The 17803-nt window shown below is 39.7% G+C and overlaps 1 protein-coding gene across 12 annotated transcripts in view; it reads left to right on the top strand.

Moving 5' to 3' along the window:
* The window catches only part of acaca (acetyl-CoA carboxylase alpha), a 31988-nt gene extending 16773 nt beyond the window's left edge, over positions 1–15215 (top strand). For 5 of the 12 annotated variants that reach the window (XM_085174827.1, XM_085174828.1, XM_085174823.1 and 2 more), the window contains 24 exons: positions 33–140; positions 283–339; positions 629–673; positions 1737–1778; positions 2380–2595; positions 2715–2870; positions 2964–3188; positions 3989–4144; positions 4240–4386; positions 4772–5041; positions 5481–5578; positions 5752–5872; positions 6039–6149; positions 8151–8294; positions 8397–8517; positions 9476–9572; positions 9707–9803; positions 9913–10048; positions 10123–10300; positions 10389–10501; positions 11138–11292; positions 12073–12243; positions 13284–13420; positions 13563–15215. In XM_085174827.1, the coding sequence (XP_085030953.1) occupies positions 33–140; positions 283–339; positions 629–673; positions 1737–1778; positions 2380–2595; positions 2715–2870; positions 2964–3188; positions 3989–4144; positions 4240–4386; positions 4772–5041; positions 5481–5578; positions 5752–5872; positions 6039–6149; positions 8151–8294; positions 8397–8517; positions 9476–9572; positions 9707–9803; positions 9913–10048; positions 10123–10300; positions 10389–10501; positions 11138–11292; positions 12073–12243; positions 13284–13420; positions 13563–13689 (3228 nt within the window). In that variant the 3' untranslated portion in view covers positions 13690–15215. The remainder of the gene's footprint in view (positions 1–32; positions 141–282; positions 340–628; positions 674–1736; positions 1779–2379; positions 2596–2714; positions 2871–2963; positions 3189–3988; positions 4145–4239; positions 4387–4771; positions 5042–5480; positions 5579–5751; positions 5873–6038; positions 6150–8150; positions 8295–8396; positions 8518–9475; positions 9573–9706; positions 9804–9912; positions 10049–10122; positions 10301–10388; positions 10502–11137; positions 11293–12072; positions 12244–13283; positions 13421–13562) is intronic. The other 7 variants (XM_085174826.1, XM_085174832.1, XM_085174834.1 and 4 more) reach the window with 3 other exon arrangements.
* The last annotated feature ends 2588 nt before the right edge of the window (positions 15216–17803 follow it).

The following is a 17803-nucleotide window of genomic DNA, read 5'->3' as shown; positions in this document are numbered from 1 at the left end:
CAAATAAGATGTGTATTTGCTTTGTCACCCAGAGTATCCAGGATGAGCCTATCCATATCCTGAATGTTGCTATAAAGACTGACAGCGACATTGATGATGATGGCCTGGCAGCTATGTTCCGGGAATTCACTCAGTCAAAGGTGGGAGACATCTACAGCAAAAACCTTGTATCTTGTCAGTTAAGAAAATGGATTAGAATATATGAGATGACTTAGCTCGTTCTTATCATCCTGACTATAAATATATATATTCATTTATTTATTTATTTTTTTCTTATTCCAGAAATCTCTGCTGTTTGAACACGGCATCCGAAGGTTGACTTTCCTCGTGGCTCAAAAGGTGAGGCTTCTGATTTAAAACTTAAGACTTAGAAAACCATCCATCTTCACCATCAGCTGCCTTGCATGCCATCAGTTCGGCACTACTGAACCGCATGTACCAAAATATCAGAAATAAACTGAGCTTGCATCTGACCTTTTTGTTATCACTAATATTTTATTAATTTGTTATGTGTGGCAATACTGTAGTAATTGTGGTAATAATTTGCATTTGAAATTTAGCTGGTTTTCCTCTTTTGTCTCTGTATCTCCTTCTGCATGCCTTGCTTTTGCTGCATTTTTGATGACAGGATTTCAGGAAGCAAGTCAACTGTGAGGTGGACCAAAGGTTTCATGTAAGTAATGGAAGGCAGAAGAATTCTGTCGTCAACAGTGCATTTGTTTCACAACCAACACAAATTACATAGGAAAAAAATCACTGTAGATGTTGTTGGAAACGCCACCTACAGGAGGTAGATTAATGATAGTGTATTAACATGCATACACTAATTCTGTTTAGCACAGACTTTTTTAATCTTTGCCATCCTGCAGCTGCTTGTTTTTTTTTTCTTTGTTTTTTACAGCTCGGTTATACCAGTGATGGGACCACACATTTTAGCCACATAAGAGTTTGAACCCCCAGATGTGGCAGTTTTGTGATGTACCATTTGTCTTTCAGAGTTTGACATATTATCAAGAGACCAGTTGCATTTAGATGACAGGGATTTGAATAGAAAAGACAAAGTCATTGTCCTCGTCATAATAACAGATGTCCCTATCATTGTGGCCGCTACTGTTTTATGCATGCTCACTCTGAAAAGACTTTTCTTCAGTTCACTATATTGCAGTGGGTCATTTGCAATCAGTGTTAAATCATAGCTATGAAGGTTTACACTGTGTATACTTTTGCAGTCATCTGATTATTATGTAGCTTGTGGTGTGATGAGGGTGTCTCCAATCCATCTGGCATTATTTTGGCAAGTGGGAGACTTCATGTGATAACATCAGACAGGCCTACCAGGCATTATTCAGAGAATCACTGGATCTCTGAAAGGAGGACATGTTTTATGCATTAGAATGTAATGGGTGCTTATATGTTGAGCCCATTGCTATTATTATGTTAGCCCTCTGCTTTGGTGAATACATAGTGATTTCTTGATAGGTAAATTATCGCAGTAAAAGAACACAGGGGCCCCCTGCGTGTCGATTAAGGTCCTAATTGTGACTGTTCCTTTCCATATAGCTATTTCAGCAAAGATCATAATGGCTTTTTTTGAGCTGCTGTAATTAGGCACAGTTGGTGAAAGTCTAATTAATTTGTCATTCTTAACACAGAATTGCTGTCTTTATAGAAAATGTAATCTGTTATGTACAACATTTTGATTCATTTATTTCTTTGTCTTATGATTATTTACACAGAGGGAATTTCCCAAATTTTTCACATTCCGTGCCAGGGACAAGGTAGGTGCTCACATAACACAAATCCAAATCATCACTGTCATATAAAATGTATTTTTGCTTGAATGTCAAATTAATGTTGAGCCTATGGAGAAGGGACCTCTATTTGAAAGATGAATATACTGTGTATTTAATGCACATGTATGTCGGATTATTCCCATGACAATGAAACAGCCTGTTTAGGGAAAAAAACAGACTGACCACCCGTTCCAAGCAGTGTTAACTTTCATTCAGTTGCAGTCAGTGATGGCTCTTCATTTCTGCTACTCCTGATAGTTTCACTACAATGACATGACTAAAACTCATTAAACTAATGAACTCTTTAATTATGTCCCCCATTTAAGAGAAATGACACCCATTAGCAGCTTTCTGAGATTGATATTGCCCATGACTTAATTTACTTAATACAGTGTGTGGCTCATGGGCGTCTTTTTACACTTAAACCAACTGAGCAATCGTGAAATTGCCAATTTAAACTGTCTGTTAATGTTAGAGGTGCTAGTTAAGAAAAAAAAACTGAGGTGCTCAGTAAAATATTGAAACAAACTTGTCTCTGCAGGACTGTGTTACTGTTTGTTATTGTATCCTGTCTGTGTCTCAATAGTTTGAGGAGGACCGGATCTATCGTCATTTAGAGCCTGCATTAGCATTCCAGCTGGAGCTCAACCGCATGCGGAATTTCGCTCTCACTGCCATTCCATGTGCCAATCACAAGATGCACCTGTATCTGGGTGCAGCCCGAGTGGAGGTGGGCACAGAAGTTACGGACTACCGTTTCTTTGTCCGAGCCATTATCCGCCACTCTGATCTGGTAACAAAGGTAAGATTACAAGCTGGGTTTTGGATGAGAAACTTTCTTTTTTTGCCTTTAATTTTTAGCCCCCAAATTCTGCCGTGTTCAATGCTGTTGAGATTAATTTTTTCCTCCTCTTTTATTAGGAGGCCTCCTTTGAATACCTTCACAATGAAGCAGAGCGCCTGCTGCTGGAAGCTATGGATGAACTGGAGGTGGCTTTCAACAACACAACTGTGCGAACTGACTGTAACCATATCTTCCTCAACTTTGTCCCTACAGTCATCATGGACCCATCAAAGGTCTGGGAAAATATTACCCACAAATATCTGATTGACAGAGTAAATTACTGCCACTCTGTTTGCTTCCTGCTAATCTTTTACTGTAACCTTCAGATCGAGGAGTCTGTGCGCTCCATGGTGATGCGTTACGGCAGCCGTCTGTGGAAGCTTCGAGTCCTGCAGGCCGAGTTGAAGATTAACATCCGCTTGACTCCAACGGGGAAGCAAATTCCCATCCGCCTCTTCCTTACAAATGAATCTGGCTACTACCTGGATATCAGCCTCTACAAGGAGGTCACTGATTCCCGAACGGGACAGGTGGGGCCCAAAGACCGACAGGTGGGGCACTCATACATCATCCATCTCATCTCCTTATTGTCCATTCACTGGTAAAGGGCATCAGCTCCTTCCTGGAAACCTCAGCTTGTAGAGTGCAATTTACCAGACTCTGTTGTAAATTTTCAGTTGTATATATCATAATAGAAACTTCAAGTTTTTATTATTTGGAGTAGAGATCCAGTATGGTGTCTTGCCCATAGCCCATTGGACAATTCTTTTAGCAATATCTTTTTTCTAAACTCAGGTAAGATATGCGAGATTCATCAATCCAGCCGTCCATTCATGTTTCAGTGGTCACGGCCATCCATTCAGTAGTAAGGCAGTGCTGAAGAGATGAAAGCTACATGAAACAATGAAGGAAGATTTCTGTCATCTTCAACACATTTCATGTCTTATTTTTGTCTTTTTCTCATGTTTGCTCTGTGGTGGCTTTAATGGTTCCATAATATAAGAGATTCACAGTTTGTTTTTTATGTGAAGACTGTTATATGGTTACCAACAAAAGTGACAGCTCGAAGTGTTTTAGCTGTACTCATTTCATGCATTAAAATGTAATATTGTTGGGAGGATAAATAATCAAGTAATAACACATACCAAAGTTGCAACATAGTGAGAGCGCTACATGAGAGGAATTCTTTTGATGTCCATTAACTATGAGAAGTGCTTTTAATCATTATCACGTTTTTTTTAGTTGTTTTTTTTTTTCTGTCATGTGTTTTCATCTTGATTTCATCTTAATGCCAAGGTTGTTGAAGAGATCATTGTATCACTAAAGTGACCACTTTTTTCTTTTTTTCCAGATTATGTTCCAAGCATATGGAGACAAGCAGGGTCCCTTGCATGGCATGCTGATCAATACACCGTATGTTACCAAAGACCTGTTGCAGTCTAAACGCTTCCAAGCACAATCTCTGGGCACCACCTATGTCTATGACTTTCCAGAAATGTTCAGACAGGTACTGTACAAAAACGTGCCTATTATATTTAGCTTCTGCTTAGATGTACTAAATAATAACATATTAACATGCTGCCTATTTTATCCTATCTTCAGGCTCTGAAAAAGCTGTGGCATTCATGTCAGGCTTATGCCGACTTACCTCAGTGTCCTCTTCCTTCTGAGCTGCTCACATTCACAGAGCTGGTTCTTGATGCTCAAGGTCAGCTGGTACAGATGAATCGACTGCCAGGGGGCAACGAGGTCCGTGTTTAAGCTTGAAGCATGAAAACAAACCTTGAAAAGCAGGAATATTTGACATTGACATTTTTTGACACACTCGCCTCTTATTTCAGAATGTACACATTTTCTTTTGCTCTGATGCAATAAAGATGGTAGTATAGATAAATAGATGACTGTATATATTATACTTCTATTTATTCCAAGGATGTAAAGCTGCGTTCTGATTCTGTCTTGATTCAACAAATTCAAACAAAGTATTTCACACTTTTTATTCCACCTTTGAGCGAACATGGTCATGTTCAAAATCAGAAAAACAACTATGCAGCTAATGTGATTTATTTATTGTCTAATACTTACAGATATTCTGTATTTATTGGGTTAAAGTTTCCCTATTTGATCTCTCCAGATTGGCATGGTGGCATGGCGGATGACCCTGCGAACCCCAGAGTACCCAGCAGGACGTGAGATCATTGTCATAAGCAATGACATCACACACAAGATAGGCTCCTTTGGGCCCCAGGAGGACATGCTGTTCCTGCGAGCCTCAGAGATGGCTCGGGAAAGTGGCATCCCCCGACTCTATATTGCGGCCAACAGCGGTGCCCGCATCGGTCTGGCAGAGGAAATCAGACATATGTTTCATGTGGCCTGGCAAGATCCAGCTGATCCTTACAAGGTCAGCCAGCAGAGTCTCAGAGACATTAGGCTATACTTAAACTTAAATTTAAATTTGTATAGATTTTTTTTTATTATTTTAAGTGAAATCCACTAATCACTATTTGTAGATAATTATTGAGAATATCATAATATTCCTAATACTTTAGTAAGTTTTAGTTATTTAGTTTTCCATAATTCTAAAAGATTTTTTTGTTTCAGAATTGCTGTCATTATCTCAGTGTATTTGCATTTGAAGGTTTATTTTTATGTATTAAGTATTTCTTTTTTACTAAAGGTGTAGTATAGAAATTCTGAGACTAATCTATTCTCTCAATTATTTATTTATTTTTTTCTGTCTTTAAAAAAAGTTTCCTGACTTTTTGTCTCCTGCATCTTCATTTTTGTCTATTTTTAAGCTGTCAACATTATTTCATTTGCATGTTTTTTTTTTCCTACAGGGTTTCAAGTATCTCTACCTCACACCTCAGGATTACAAGAAGGTTTCAGCTCTAAACTCAGTGCATTGCGAACATGTGGAGGATGAGGGTGAATCGAGGTACTTTTTTTTTTTTTTTTAAGTATGCATTAATGCGTTAATTTTGTATGTGAGGATATGATTTTATAAGCTTGTTATCTTCAAGCTTCAAACACAAGATGTGACAGATGGAGACAAAGGTAAGAGGGGGTCATCGCATCTGGATTTGAGTGAATGTATGTGTTGTCACGCAGGTACAAGATCACTGACATTATAGGTAAAGATGAAGGGCTGGGTGTGGAGAATTTGAGAGGGTCGGGAATGATTGCTGGAGAATCCTCTCTGGCTTATGAGGAGATCATCACGATGAATCTGGTAAGATTCAAGTGCGCACTTGTGTGCAAACACACATTCATATATGTAGTCTGCTGCTTTGCCTTGAGTTTGTATGTTCTGTTAAGAAGAAAGACTTGCTGTATGTAAAGATGTGAAAAGCTGGATGGTTACTTATTGGAAGTCTTGCACTCGTCTTGTCCTCTAGGTCACATGCCGAGCCATAGGTATTGGAGCCTATCTGGTGAGGCTTGGACAGAGGACCATACAAGTGGACAACTCCCACATCATCCTTACTGGAGCTGGAGCCCTCAATAAGGTGAAATGGGTCATTTTTGTGTAATTTAGATACAGTAAAATACAGTGATGGTGCCTTTCTGCTGTTGTAGAAGAAAAACATGATTGTGTTGTACACATCTGCACTCTGCTTCTCCTGTAATGGGGAGTGAACACCAAATGAGCTGTTTCTAAATTCATATAATTAATGCATCTGCGCTTTAATGAGCAAACCAATATATATTCATTAGTTGACTTTTAAATTTTTCAGTTAATATGGGAGGAAGGTCAAATGGGTCTTTTGTGTTTTTTTTTGTTTTTTTTAATGTAACAGAAAACAGTGTGTGCTTTGATGATTTTATTTTTATTTTTCGGTTTATATGCCTTGTTCCCCCCTCCCTGTTTGAGCAATTTTGAAGCTCATTCCCTCCGCCTTGCTGTGTTCTACTGGGATTCCCTTTCCGATCCCAGCCACAGGCCTGGCTGCCACTCAAAGTGGAATAATTGAAAGCGCACCATGAAGTTGTATTTGCATAGAAATAGAGTGACATGCCAGAGGCTGCAGTGCAGGACACCCATATCATTTGTTTTTAATCAGAATGAAAAGTTTTGCTGATGCAGATTGTTCTTTGTTTTTTTTTCTCGCCTGTATACACTTGATTAGTGTGTGTCTGTGTGCATGTCTGCACGCATCGCTGCCTCCTTTTGGCTTGCTACCCATTCTCTGTCCTTGTCAGTGCATTAAGATGATTTCATTTCAAATTGGAAGACAGTTCACAACATGACAAGCCATGCAAATGGCCCAATGATGGTATATCTATTTGCTGGAAGCTCAATTGTTTTTAGATTGTCCCACTGTTTTGCTCCATTTGTAGGAGCAGCATCACAATAATGGTTACTGACAAATGTCCACGATATAGAGGTGATGAATAGCAACACATTTTTTTTGTTTTTATTTGGAGAAAATGATTTTAACCAGCAACACTGATTTAAGATTTTTTTTTTTTTTTTGGCCTGCTCATTTATCATGTGACTTCCTGGCTATTAACTGAAACTTAATAGAGAGCAGGAGGCTGCCACCCAGAGATCATCATTTCATTAACTGCTGGAAAGAACTCCTATTTTCATGGGGAATGGATAGTAACTACTAGCACAAATACCCCAGCGAGCTGTTGCTACCACTTGGTGCCTCGTTTTCTTCCTTCCAATCATCTCCCTTCGTTCCTCCTCCTTTGTCTCCTCCTCTTCTCTCCGCAGTGGAATCTTAATGAATCTGGCGATGGCCAGAGGCACAGGGGTTTTGTGTATGTCAAGGTGACTGCAATGTTTCTTGGGGCAGCCAGCTTTCCTGACAGCTTTAGGAGAGTGCCCTAGATTTGTAGCCAGATACATAACCATTAATGGTAATAAAAAAAGTAAATGATGGCTGAAAAGGTGAGAGCTGAGGGTAGGGATTGAGCTCCTCTCTGATTTTTATAGAAGCATGTCAGGGCCCTGCCACCTGTTCTGAGATGCTTATGAAAATAGGGTGGGCTGGAAGTGAGATTTTATGGCTTCAGTTTGGCAAAGGAACAACATGAAGATAAAATAAGTTTGGTGGCTCTAAATGTATACAGATACATTGGTTTCTGTTGCACACCAGAAATGGATGTAAGCCAGTATAATGAATTGGGTTTCCTTCTTAAGAAAGGGACGTGTTAATTCAAGCAATGTGTTAGGAAATCGGCTATGAAGAGAAGCAGGCGCTGTCCCTGAAAATGTGACTACTGTGAAAGAGGGGTATCGACAAGGCTGCCGTAACCTGGATACACAGACTAGAAACTTGTTTACAACACTTCCTGTTGTCAGCCAGTGTTGCGCAACACTATTCTGACTTAGTTTGAGACTAGTTTTTAAAGGGTAAATCCACATTCTGTTCAATTAAGCGGGAAACTAATGCTTCAGGTTTTGAAACATTGCCTTCTTTAGTTGCCTGATCTAAAATAAAATACCTTTGTCAAACATTTCCCCAGAAATCCATACATTTGTTCTTTTCCTACATTAGGTGCTGGGCAGAGAAGTGTATACATCCAACAACCAACTCGGTGGAGTTCAGATCATGCACAACAATGGTGTCACTCACTGCACTGTTTGCGATGACTTTGAGGGAGTCTTCACTCTTTTGCAGTGGCTGTCCTACATGCCCAAGGTAACAGCTAGATGTTTAGAACGTATGTAAATATAATAATGTAATGTACAATTTCATTTAATAATGTGATATCATGATCATAATGAGTGATCTTTTCCTCAGTGTAAATCTAGCCCAGTGCCCATCCTTAATGCCAAGGATCCCATAGATCGACCGGTAGAGTTTGTACCTACCAAGGCTCCTTATGACCCTCGCTGGATGTTGGCAGGACGCCCCAGTCAGAGTGAGTGCCTAATGTGGACGTATTTAAATTTGCTAGTCCAAACTTTTTCATAATCAAATCGATTCTCAAGTAATATTTGAAGAGTGTGTATTTAAAAAAAATGCAGACCTTCTATTCACTGTAGCTTCTTTGTTACTCTGTATTAAATGCTCAGTTTTATTTACTAGAAATCATCCTATTAATTATTAATGCTATTGATGTTATAATTCTGAACATAGTCAAAAAAGCTGTAGTGATTTGTTTAGCATCTAAGCTCTCAAATCTAAGCTTAGACTATAAAAATAATGTATACACTTCACTTTTCCTCTGATCATTAATATTGCTTCATCAGCAGTTGTTAAAAAGTCAAGCCACATTTTTTTTGTGTGTTATTTAAGGTAAATATAAAGATTTATTATTTCAGCCTGATAGCCTAAGAGTTAAAGGTTGGAATAATTCATTACAAGAGAAAGGCTATTAAGAAACTAAGCAAGAAACAGTGAAGCCTAACACCATGCTGCCAAAGGCCAGATCAGCACCAAAATTGATGCAGTGTGTTTTACACTGCAGGTCAGGACTGAGCAGGTTCCACATCAGTGTAATTACTGCTTGGGATGGCAAAGAGATCGGGGAACCGTGTGGGAAGCCAGTCAACGTCTGGTAGTGATGAGTGGCCAAGCTTAATTGAATGGTAACCTCTTAGGCTGGGCATGTTTCTTGGGGTGTACAGGCAGAAAAAGAGCTGAGCAAGTCTGCTTATACAGTCATCTATCACGGGCGGTGCCAAGATGACAGATCCTGCGAATATGCACGCTGAGTCTGCACACAGAAGAAAGCTAGGGATTTTAAAAATATCACGAGAAGAGAGAATGCTTTTTGGAAGTGGATCTGATTGTGTTGCATTTAGAATTTTCATTAATTAACTTCACTTTTTGCCTTTATTTACTCTGTGCATGTATTCTGCTCTCTCTCAATAAAGCTCCAAAGGGTTCCTGGCAGCTTGGCTTCTTCGACCATGGCTCTTTCATGGAGATCATGCAGCCGTGGGCTCAGAGTGTAGTGGTAGGCAGAGCCAGGTAAGTCCCAAATAAAACCAGGTTACATGTCACTAAACGTTATTGATTTACAAAACAAAACAAAAAATTGATTAGCTTTTAAAAATCATATCAAAGTATTTTGTAGATTTTAACAGTGGATGGCCTCTTTACAGACTCGGTGGGATACCGACTGGAGTTGTTGCTGTGGAAACCAGGTCAGTGGAACTGTCGATCCCAGCTGATCCAGCCAATTTAGACTCTGAGGCTAAGGTAAGGGTCACTGAGTGTGTGTATATATTCAAGAATGAACAGGCACACAACAGATTCACAGACACCTTTGTACTGATACCGCTTTCTTTCGTTTTTATTTTATATTTAGCTCATCCAACAGGCAGGACAGGTGTGGTTCCCAGATTCTGCTTTCAAAACTGCTCAGGCCATTAAGGACCTAAACCGGGAGGGCTTACCTCTCATTGTGTTTGCCAATTGGAGGGGCTTTTCTGGAGGGATGAAAGGTACTTCTGCCTCAGTCACCAACCAATTAGTGATTGAACCCTATCTTCATCTAATATGGTTTTATCCTCTTTAGATATGTACGACCAAGTGCTGAAATTCGGGGCCTACATTGTGGATGGGCTGAGAGAGTACAAGCAGCCAGTATTGGTTTATATCCCCCCGCAGGCTGAGCTGAGAGGAGGCTCCTGGGTCGTTATAGATCCCACCATCAACCTCCGGCACATGGAGATGTACGCCGACAAGGACAGCCGGTGAGCTTTGGAGAAAAGGAGGCAGAATTTTTATTCATTTATTTTTTAATACCTTGTCTTTCCTCACTTAAATCCTTTCTGTTTCCAGAGGTGGTGTGTTGGAGCCTGAAGGGACAGTCGAGATCAAGTTTAGAAGGAAGGATCTGGTCAAGACGATGAGAAGAGTAGATCCAGTCTACATGGGCTTGGCTGAAAAATTGGGTAAGCCCCACACTTGAAATCTGATTATTCCTCTTTAGGGCTATCTCTCTTCCTCCCCGTTTGGTCTTACCTTCATTTAAGGGAGAAGCAAAAGGTGTGAGCATATATGCTTCCCCTGTCATTCTTGATTTTGTGTCATCTTTTTTGCATTCCCCTGGGAGATGTGTCAGTCACAACCTGCTCAGATTAATCACTAGCTCTACTGTCTCTCCCATGCAGACTATTGATTTTTTTTCCCCTTGGACCAATGCTGCAATTGCTTGGAGCTTTCGGCATAGTGATGGTTTACTGTGAGGGTTTCGGGAGCTCATCTGTCTGCTCTGACAGAAGTGAGAGTTTGGGGGCGGTGCTAGAATAAAACACTATTAGCAGAAGTTGATTCCCAACTACATTCTCATAGAGAACCTGTGTTTATGTATGACATACCAAAAGGCAAATACAGGACTACCATGCAACTGCCTGCATAAAAAAAATAGGCTGATAGTACAGAGGTAAACAGAAAATACATTATACGTGCTCAGAAATGTAGATAAGCACATGCACTTTTGATTGCTGATCCCTAAATTCAACATTTTAGAATAATCCAGTGAAATATGCCTAATATGTTTCATGCTATTACTCTGAAACTTCCAACAGGAACCCCAGAGCTGAGCCCTCCTGATCGCAAAGAGCTGGAAACCAAACTTAAGGAGCGTGAGGAGTTTCTTTTGCCCATCTACCATCAGGTGGCTGTACAGTTTGCGGACCTCCATGACACCCCAGGTCGCATGCAAGAGAAGGGGGTCATCACGGTGAGAGCTAACACTATCACGTGTGCACATATGAAGGTGTAGTCTGTGAATAACCTGAAAAGCCCATAGGGGAGTATCAGTCTAGCTGCTGCTGCACCTGCCTAGTGAATAATGTTTGGTCTCAACAGGCTGCGAGATTCATCCTTATAATTATCTTCTGATGACCCTGGTCTATCACCTTAGCAACTACAGAGCAGCCTTAGGCAGACCCCATCTCATTCTGTGCCTTCACAGACCCATCTTTCACATACAAATGCACACAGATACACACTTTGCTCACATGACCAGAGGGGTGTTTTACAGATGGATGGCAGTCGGGGTGTTGTTTTTTTTTTGTTTTTTTTTTCTCTTCCCCTCTTTCCTGCCCTACATGCTATATACAGGAGAGGATTATTACCTATTCTAAAGTATACTAGCACGGAAAAGGAGAACAGACATCCTCAGACCATCAGTTCACTGTAATGTGAAGAACAGCATGTGTTATTAACACACCAATCCGCTTTACAACAATTACATTTTAAATGTGTCGAATTAGATTTTATTTTATTAAGGCTGAATGAAACCTATAAATTCATTGACATTTGTGTCAAAGCAGACAGTTTTTAAGCCAGGTAATACAGTGGTCTACTTAATTAGTGCTACCTGAGTGCCACACCTTTGGCTTCACTTGATACAGAAGGCAATGCTCCACATTAGAACTGGCATTCAGCAGGATTAAAACATAGCTCTTCATGCTACCAGCTCTTTGTAACGCTAGATGCTTGTCTTTTGCCTCTTCAGGATATCCTAGAATGGCAGACATCCCGTCAGTTCTTCTACTGGCGTCTGCGGCGTCTGCTGCTGGAGGAAACCGTAAAGAGGAAGATCCAGGTGGCCAACAGCGAGCTGACAGATGGGCAGATCCAGGCGATGTTGCGCCGCTGGTTTGTGGAGGCCGAGGGGGCTGTAAAGGTAAAAGCCAATGTTGGCGTTTTTAGGTTTTGTTGTAAAATCGTTCAATATGTATTGGCTCTGAGTGAAAAGTATGATAATATGGAAGGATGTGGTGGTTCATAAATTTAAAAGTTTGACTTTAGAGAGCGAAGGGATCGTGTAGAATTCATTCAGAGTACAAAATAAAAACTTTGAATATTTAAAATACTGGTAAATTCTAGTTATTTTCACAGTAGACTGAAACCAGAATTGTGGAATAACAAAATATCTGTCATGTAGTGAACCTTTTAATCATGAATTGTAGACATTTCTGCTTTTCAGTGCCTTTCATGTTAGATTTTTTAAAAATTTTTTTGTAAAGTCTCATTGTGTATCGCTCTGTGAAAGTCATCATCTTTCCTTCCTTCCTTCTGTGCTTCCTTGCTTCTAAGGCTCAGAGCTCCAGCCGCTGGGGTGACAGGAGTCGGCTCAGTGTTTGAGATCTCTTAAGAAGTGGCCTTCTTGTTAGCTAATACATTACCCTAATCAGGACTGGCTGTCTTAAGCCACAATTAATCACAGCCCTGGCACGTGCAGATAGGAGAGCAACACGCTGTTTCTTAATTAAAAGCAAACAGATTAAAAATGATTAATAAGGGCGTTAAATGTTCTTGTGGACCTCAAGCAGGACTGTTCATAAAAAGGCAAGAGCCCATTAAACCCCCAAATCTTCACTAAGCCCTCCAGCCTGGCTTTGTTTGGGAACAGAAAATGCCAGCACTCATGAATACTAATTTTTCCATCAGGTCCAGTCAGCAAGACATCAGGCCCCCACTTTGTGCCTGTCCATCTTTTTTGTTGTTGTTGTTGTTGTTGTTGTTGTTGATGTTGATATTTATTTGTTGATTCATGAGATTTTGCTAATTTTATCTTTTAATATGGTGTGTAACTTTTAATTGCTTTTACGTCCACTCATTGTTGCATCATGAAAAAAAGTGGGATTTTCAGGCTTTATATATGCTTAAATGCTTCATACAATGATTCATTTTCTGTCCTTTAACGCTGTCTGTGTTCTGCAGGCCTATCTGTGGGATAACAATGAAGAAGTGGTGGCATGGCTGGAGAGGCAGCTAGCTGAAGAAGAGGGTGCAAGATCAGTCATCGACGAGAACATCAAGTACATCCGCAGAGACCACATCCTCAAGCAGATTCGCAGGTGATCATTCAAAGCTGTGCAACAGTGCAAACTGCTGCTGAGTGCTGGAATTAAATAGCTCATTTTCTCCTTTCTTAACCTTCATTCGCCCACCTGACAGGCTCATTTTCTTTTGTTTCCCTCTCTTTTTTTTTTCTCCCAGCCTTGTTCAAGCCAATCCAGAGGTTGCCATGGATTCTATTGTGCACATGACCCAGCACATCTCACCTACTCAGAGAGCAGAAGTGGTACGTATCCTGTCCACTATGGAGACATCAGCATCCTCCTAGTGGGGGCCTGTCTTTGCCCATGCTTGGCTTAAAGCCCAGCTTAGGCCATAGTCAGACCTAAACAGAGCCTGGTTCAACCTGATCTGGAGATTGAGGCTAGAGGAGCCAGCGTGATGACCCCTGGCAGCAGCCACGTTGTTAATGAACCGCTGGCAATGATTCTCAGTAATCAAGAGTTGACTGACATCATTTATACCATTTTGTAAATGGCAGTACACATGGGCTAGTGTTTAAGATGAATTCATGTATTTTGTACTGAAGTGCAATTAAAAGAATGACAATGTAGAAATATCTAGTGAATTTAATTTAATAATACGTTTGGAGTTTACACAGATGACTCGAGAGGATGTCTATGCTTCCATGATAATCCATGCTTTTCAACTGGAGTGTTCCCAAGTATAAATTAAACGCGCTGTTCTTAAAAAGACACCTAGGTTTGTGACATACGCTTGCTAAGATTTGCAAGCGTTTTGATGACCAGCTCAACAGTGGCGACACATTGCTAGAGGAGTTTTTTTTTACACTCCTAAGCATGGAGCACTTAGTTACTGAACAAAGACAGAATTGAACAGGGGAGCTCAGCAGGGAGCAGCAGAAAGGTCCCTTTTAAACCCCAACTATTGCACAGTTACCCTGCAGTGAGCAATGGGCAGCTCGCCTCACAACAAAACCACAGCTGTCCCCTTCACACAGTAAATGCTGCTTTAGAGGCACTTTAGTGCTTACTGTTCCCTTACATTGCAGCCAGAATCAAGCCTGCATTTGAAATGTTGCATCTAGCATACGTGCAAACATAAATGCACAAAGTGAAACAAACAGTAACGCACGGAGAGTTGACGAAAGCTTGAATACGAAATGATAATGGCACTAGACGGAGTTTAAAACGTAAGCTTGCTCAGAAAGGTCTTTTTTTCCTCTTTTTTTGACAGCTGTTGAGTCTTAAGTTACGCTTGTTCTAAATTTATGTTTTATTTGTTTGAGTTTCTGTTTTTTTTCTAAAGAGATATATTTCAATTAACAATCAAATGGCCAATTTTTTAAAAAATGTCTGTGAAATGATAAAAGCTACTGTTCACATATACGTTACATTTTAACTGTAATCAACTGTTGCTGAAGTTTTTACATCTGGTGTATGAAATGTTGTTTATTTTTACCATTTAAACCAGTCTTCTGAATCACATATTCCACTGTATTTGTGTTATGATAGAAAGACAACCTGTTGTAAGGAACTGAGTACATAATGCTAAAAATAACAACAGCTAAAGGGCACTACATTGTTAAATTTAGACTTTTAGATCATTGTGTCATTATAATGCACTGCTGAATACCAATGTTGGCAATGTGAAATGGCTTTATAGTTATTGCTGTGCCTTTTCTGTGTGTGTGTGTTGACACCTGTACTGACAAGCTTCCCAGCTGCTTTCTAAGTAACTGGATGTTTCCTAATTGAAGACGGAAAATAATCTACACTGATGACGGTGTGCTCTAAATGTAACTTCAACTTTAAATAAAGCTTACCCAACTTAGTTTAAAGTTTTTTGATTTATTTATTTTTAACAAATGTCTTGTTTTCAAGAATTTATGCTAATTTAATTTGTCAATTATTTTTCTATATCGATGATTCCGGCGACTGATAATCACATCACTGGAAGCCTCATTAATTCCAGTAGTCAGAACAAAGTCTGTGACTCTGGAGAGACATTTTCTGATTATTTGAAAATGATAGTCTTCCCATTCCTCAATCCACAGATGATTAAAGTGCCATTTTTCTCTCTGGCTTTTAAACTTCAACAGTATTAAGGAGGATGAAGCAGATCAAACAAATATTGAGGGATCTAGCTCATCCTCCCCTTTTTTCTTCTTTTTTTTTTTTATTCCGGCTCTTTTTTCATATCATCCCCTTGGCTCTGTCAACTCTATTACCATGTTACCAACAAATATGTAAGACAAATTGAGTTGCATGCACCCAATACCCACCACAATTATAGACGGCCCAATAAAAGAAATGATTCATTTGGTAGTATAATTGGAAATGTGCCTTGCTTGGTCTTGCTGGTCTCCCAGAGGGTTCTTGCTCATTTGTAGTGGCATGCTAGGCCGATTAATTCTGCTTTTAATCACTGACAAACTGCGAAATCAGGTTCCTCGTCAGCCACTGGAGGGAAGAGGATCAGTAGGTGAAACTGACAGAAACTTGTAATGATCTTTCTCTAGTTAAGGATGCAAACCGGATCTGCTGATATATAGTTAGTAGCTTCTGGTGTCACGCAAAAAAAATGTGACAAAAACAGGAGGGGGCAGAAAGAAATATTAGTGAAAGAAAGGGGGAAAAATTCACATCTGTGATGAGACAGAAAAAGAGGCATTACGATGAGAAGACGCAATCATGCATCGGAGACAACCATAATTCCACATTCACGCGTCACAATGACTTGACAGCACTTGAGAGACAATGCCTGTGACCCAGTTGCAGGATTCCAATTAGCAGGGTGTATGCAACAGTTGAGATGAAAAGAGAACAGGGTCTTTACAGAGCCCCAGGGCTGTCTGATTACTGCCTGAAAACAAGAGTCTTTTGGCCATGACAAAGAGTAGACAGGCACAGAGGGAGTGCCAGGTCCCAGCTGTTCTCCCCTTTTTTCCAGGCAGAGGATTTTGAAGAGCTCATCTCATCTCTGCGTTCTTGCCTGTCTTTTTACATTTCAGACATACTGCAAATTTATAACAGGCCAGCGCACTACAATGCTATCAATTTTATGAGTATGTGGTCATTTTTAAATTAATTTTTCCCCCTACGGTATTGAAATAAATGTTGGTTTCAAACCTGTTTCTCTTACTTCAGGTCATATACTGAAAGCACACTGAGGAAAATATTTTTTTTCAATAACTGACAAAAAAACCAAAAAACATTTCACATTGCATCATGTGCAATTTTAAAAAGTGTGTTATCATACAATGCTGTTGGAAAGACACACTGCACACCATGGGGTGCAGTTTTAAGAAGCTGGACAAGTGGAGGAGAAACTTGTCCAGCCTAAGATAAAAGTCGTGATATGATGAAAAAAGATCCAGAAATGTCCTGACACAAGATCTGAGAGATGCATCTGGCCCTTCAGCGGATCCATCTACTGTTCAGTGAAGCCTCAATTGGAAATAATCTCAGTCGAAGGGTAGCAATCAAGAAGCCATTCTTGGAGAAGGAAGAAAGGCTGGACACAACTGGACTGAAAATCAGTGGCAACAAATCTTATTGAGTGATTAAAGTTTTTGTTTTTAGTTAAAAATGTCACTAAGTCTAAAAGTGTTCAGGAGAGAGGTCCAGCAGTCTACAGCCATTTATAAAACAGTCAGCGGTGTTGAGGATTTTGTGAAAACTTATGGTATTTTGAAATCATTAAAGTACCGTCACATTTTTACCCACGATGATGCAATACAAAATTGATTGGCAGCTGCTTCATTTTGTGCATGTCAATGATCCCAAGCACACTGCTAATGCAGTAAGCATACCTGGATACTTTTACATCCCTGCCAGTGAAAACACTCAGAATATACTTTGCTACTTATTGTAGGACCTACCTTACAATATAAAGCACCTTGAGGCAACTTGTGATTTGGAGCTGTATAAATAAAATTGAATTGATTTGAATTGAATTGAGCTTTGCAAAAGCACACAATGGAGCACTATCAGCATCACCAAATATTGACTTTCAGTCTCTTTTTGCACTTATACTGTATTTCCATTTATGCTTGTTGTTTCATATCACACATATTTCCCATGTTTCTAATAAACTATAAAGAAATGAGAGGTGGCTCCAAACTTTGCACAGTGCTATATATTGTGAATAATGCATATGAGAATATAAATGCAGTCTTGAAACTTCCAGTGAAGCTGAACCTATATCAGAAAGTAAAACATTGTTGTCACTCTGGTGGCTTTGTTTGAATTTAGTTTCATGATAGTGAGATTAGAACGATAGTGATATTTCCCCATGCATCCCAGGTTTTGTGATTTGTAATCTTTGATAGTGTCTCAACGCAAACTCAGTTCCTGAAATGCAAATCCACGTATAGATCAATATTTAAATAAATGGTTTAGAGCATCTTAAATGCAGGG

This window comes from Neolamprologus multifasciatus, chromosome 10 (assembly GCF_963576455.1).
Source record: "Neolamprologus multifasciatus chromosome 10, fNeoMul1.2, whole genome shotgun sequence".
Lineage (NCBI taxonomy): Eukaryota > Metazoa > Chordata > Actinopteri > Cichliformes > Cichlidae > Neolamprologus > Neolamprologus multifasciatus.
Note: the sequence above shows the minus strand (reverse complement) of the source record. Positions and strands in the feature narration are given on the sequence as shown.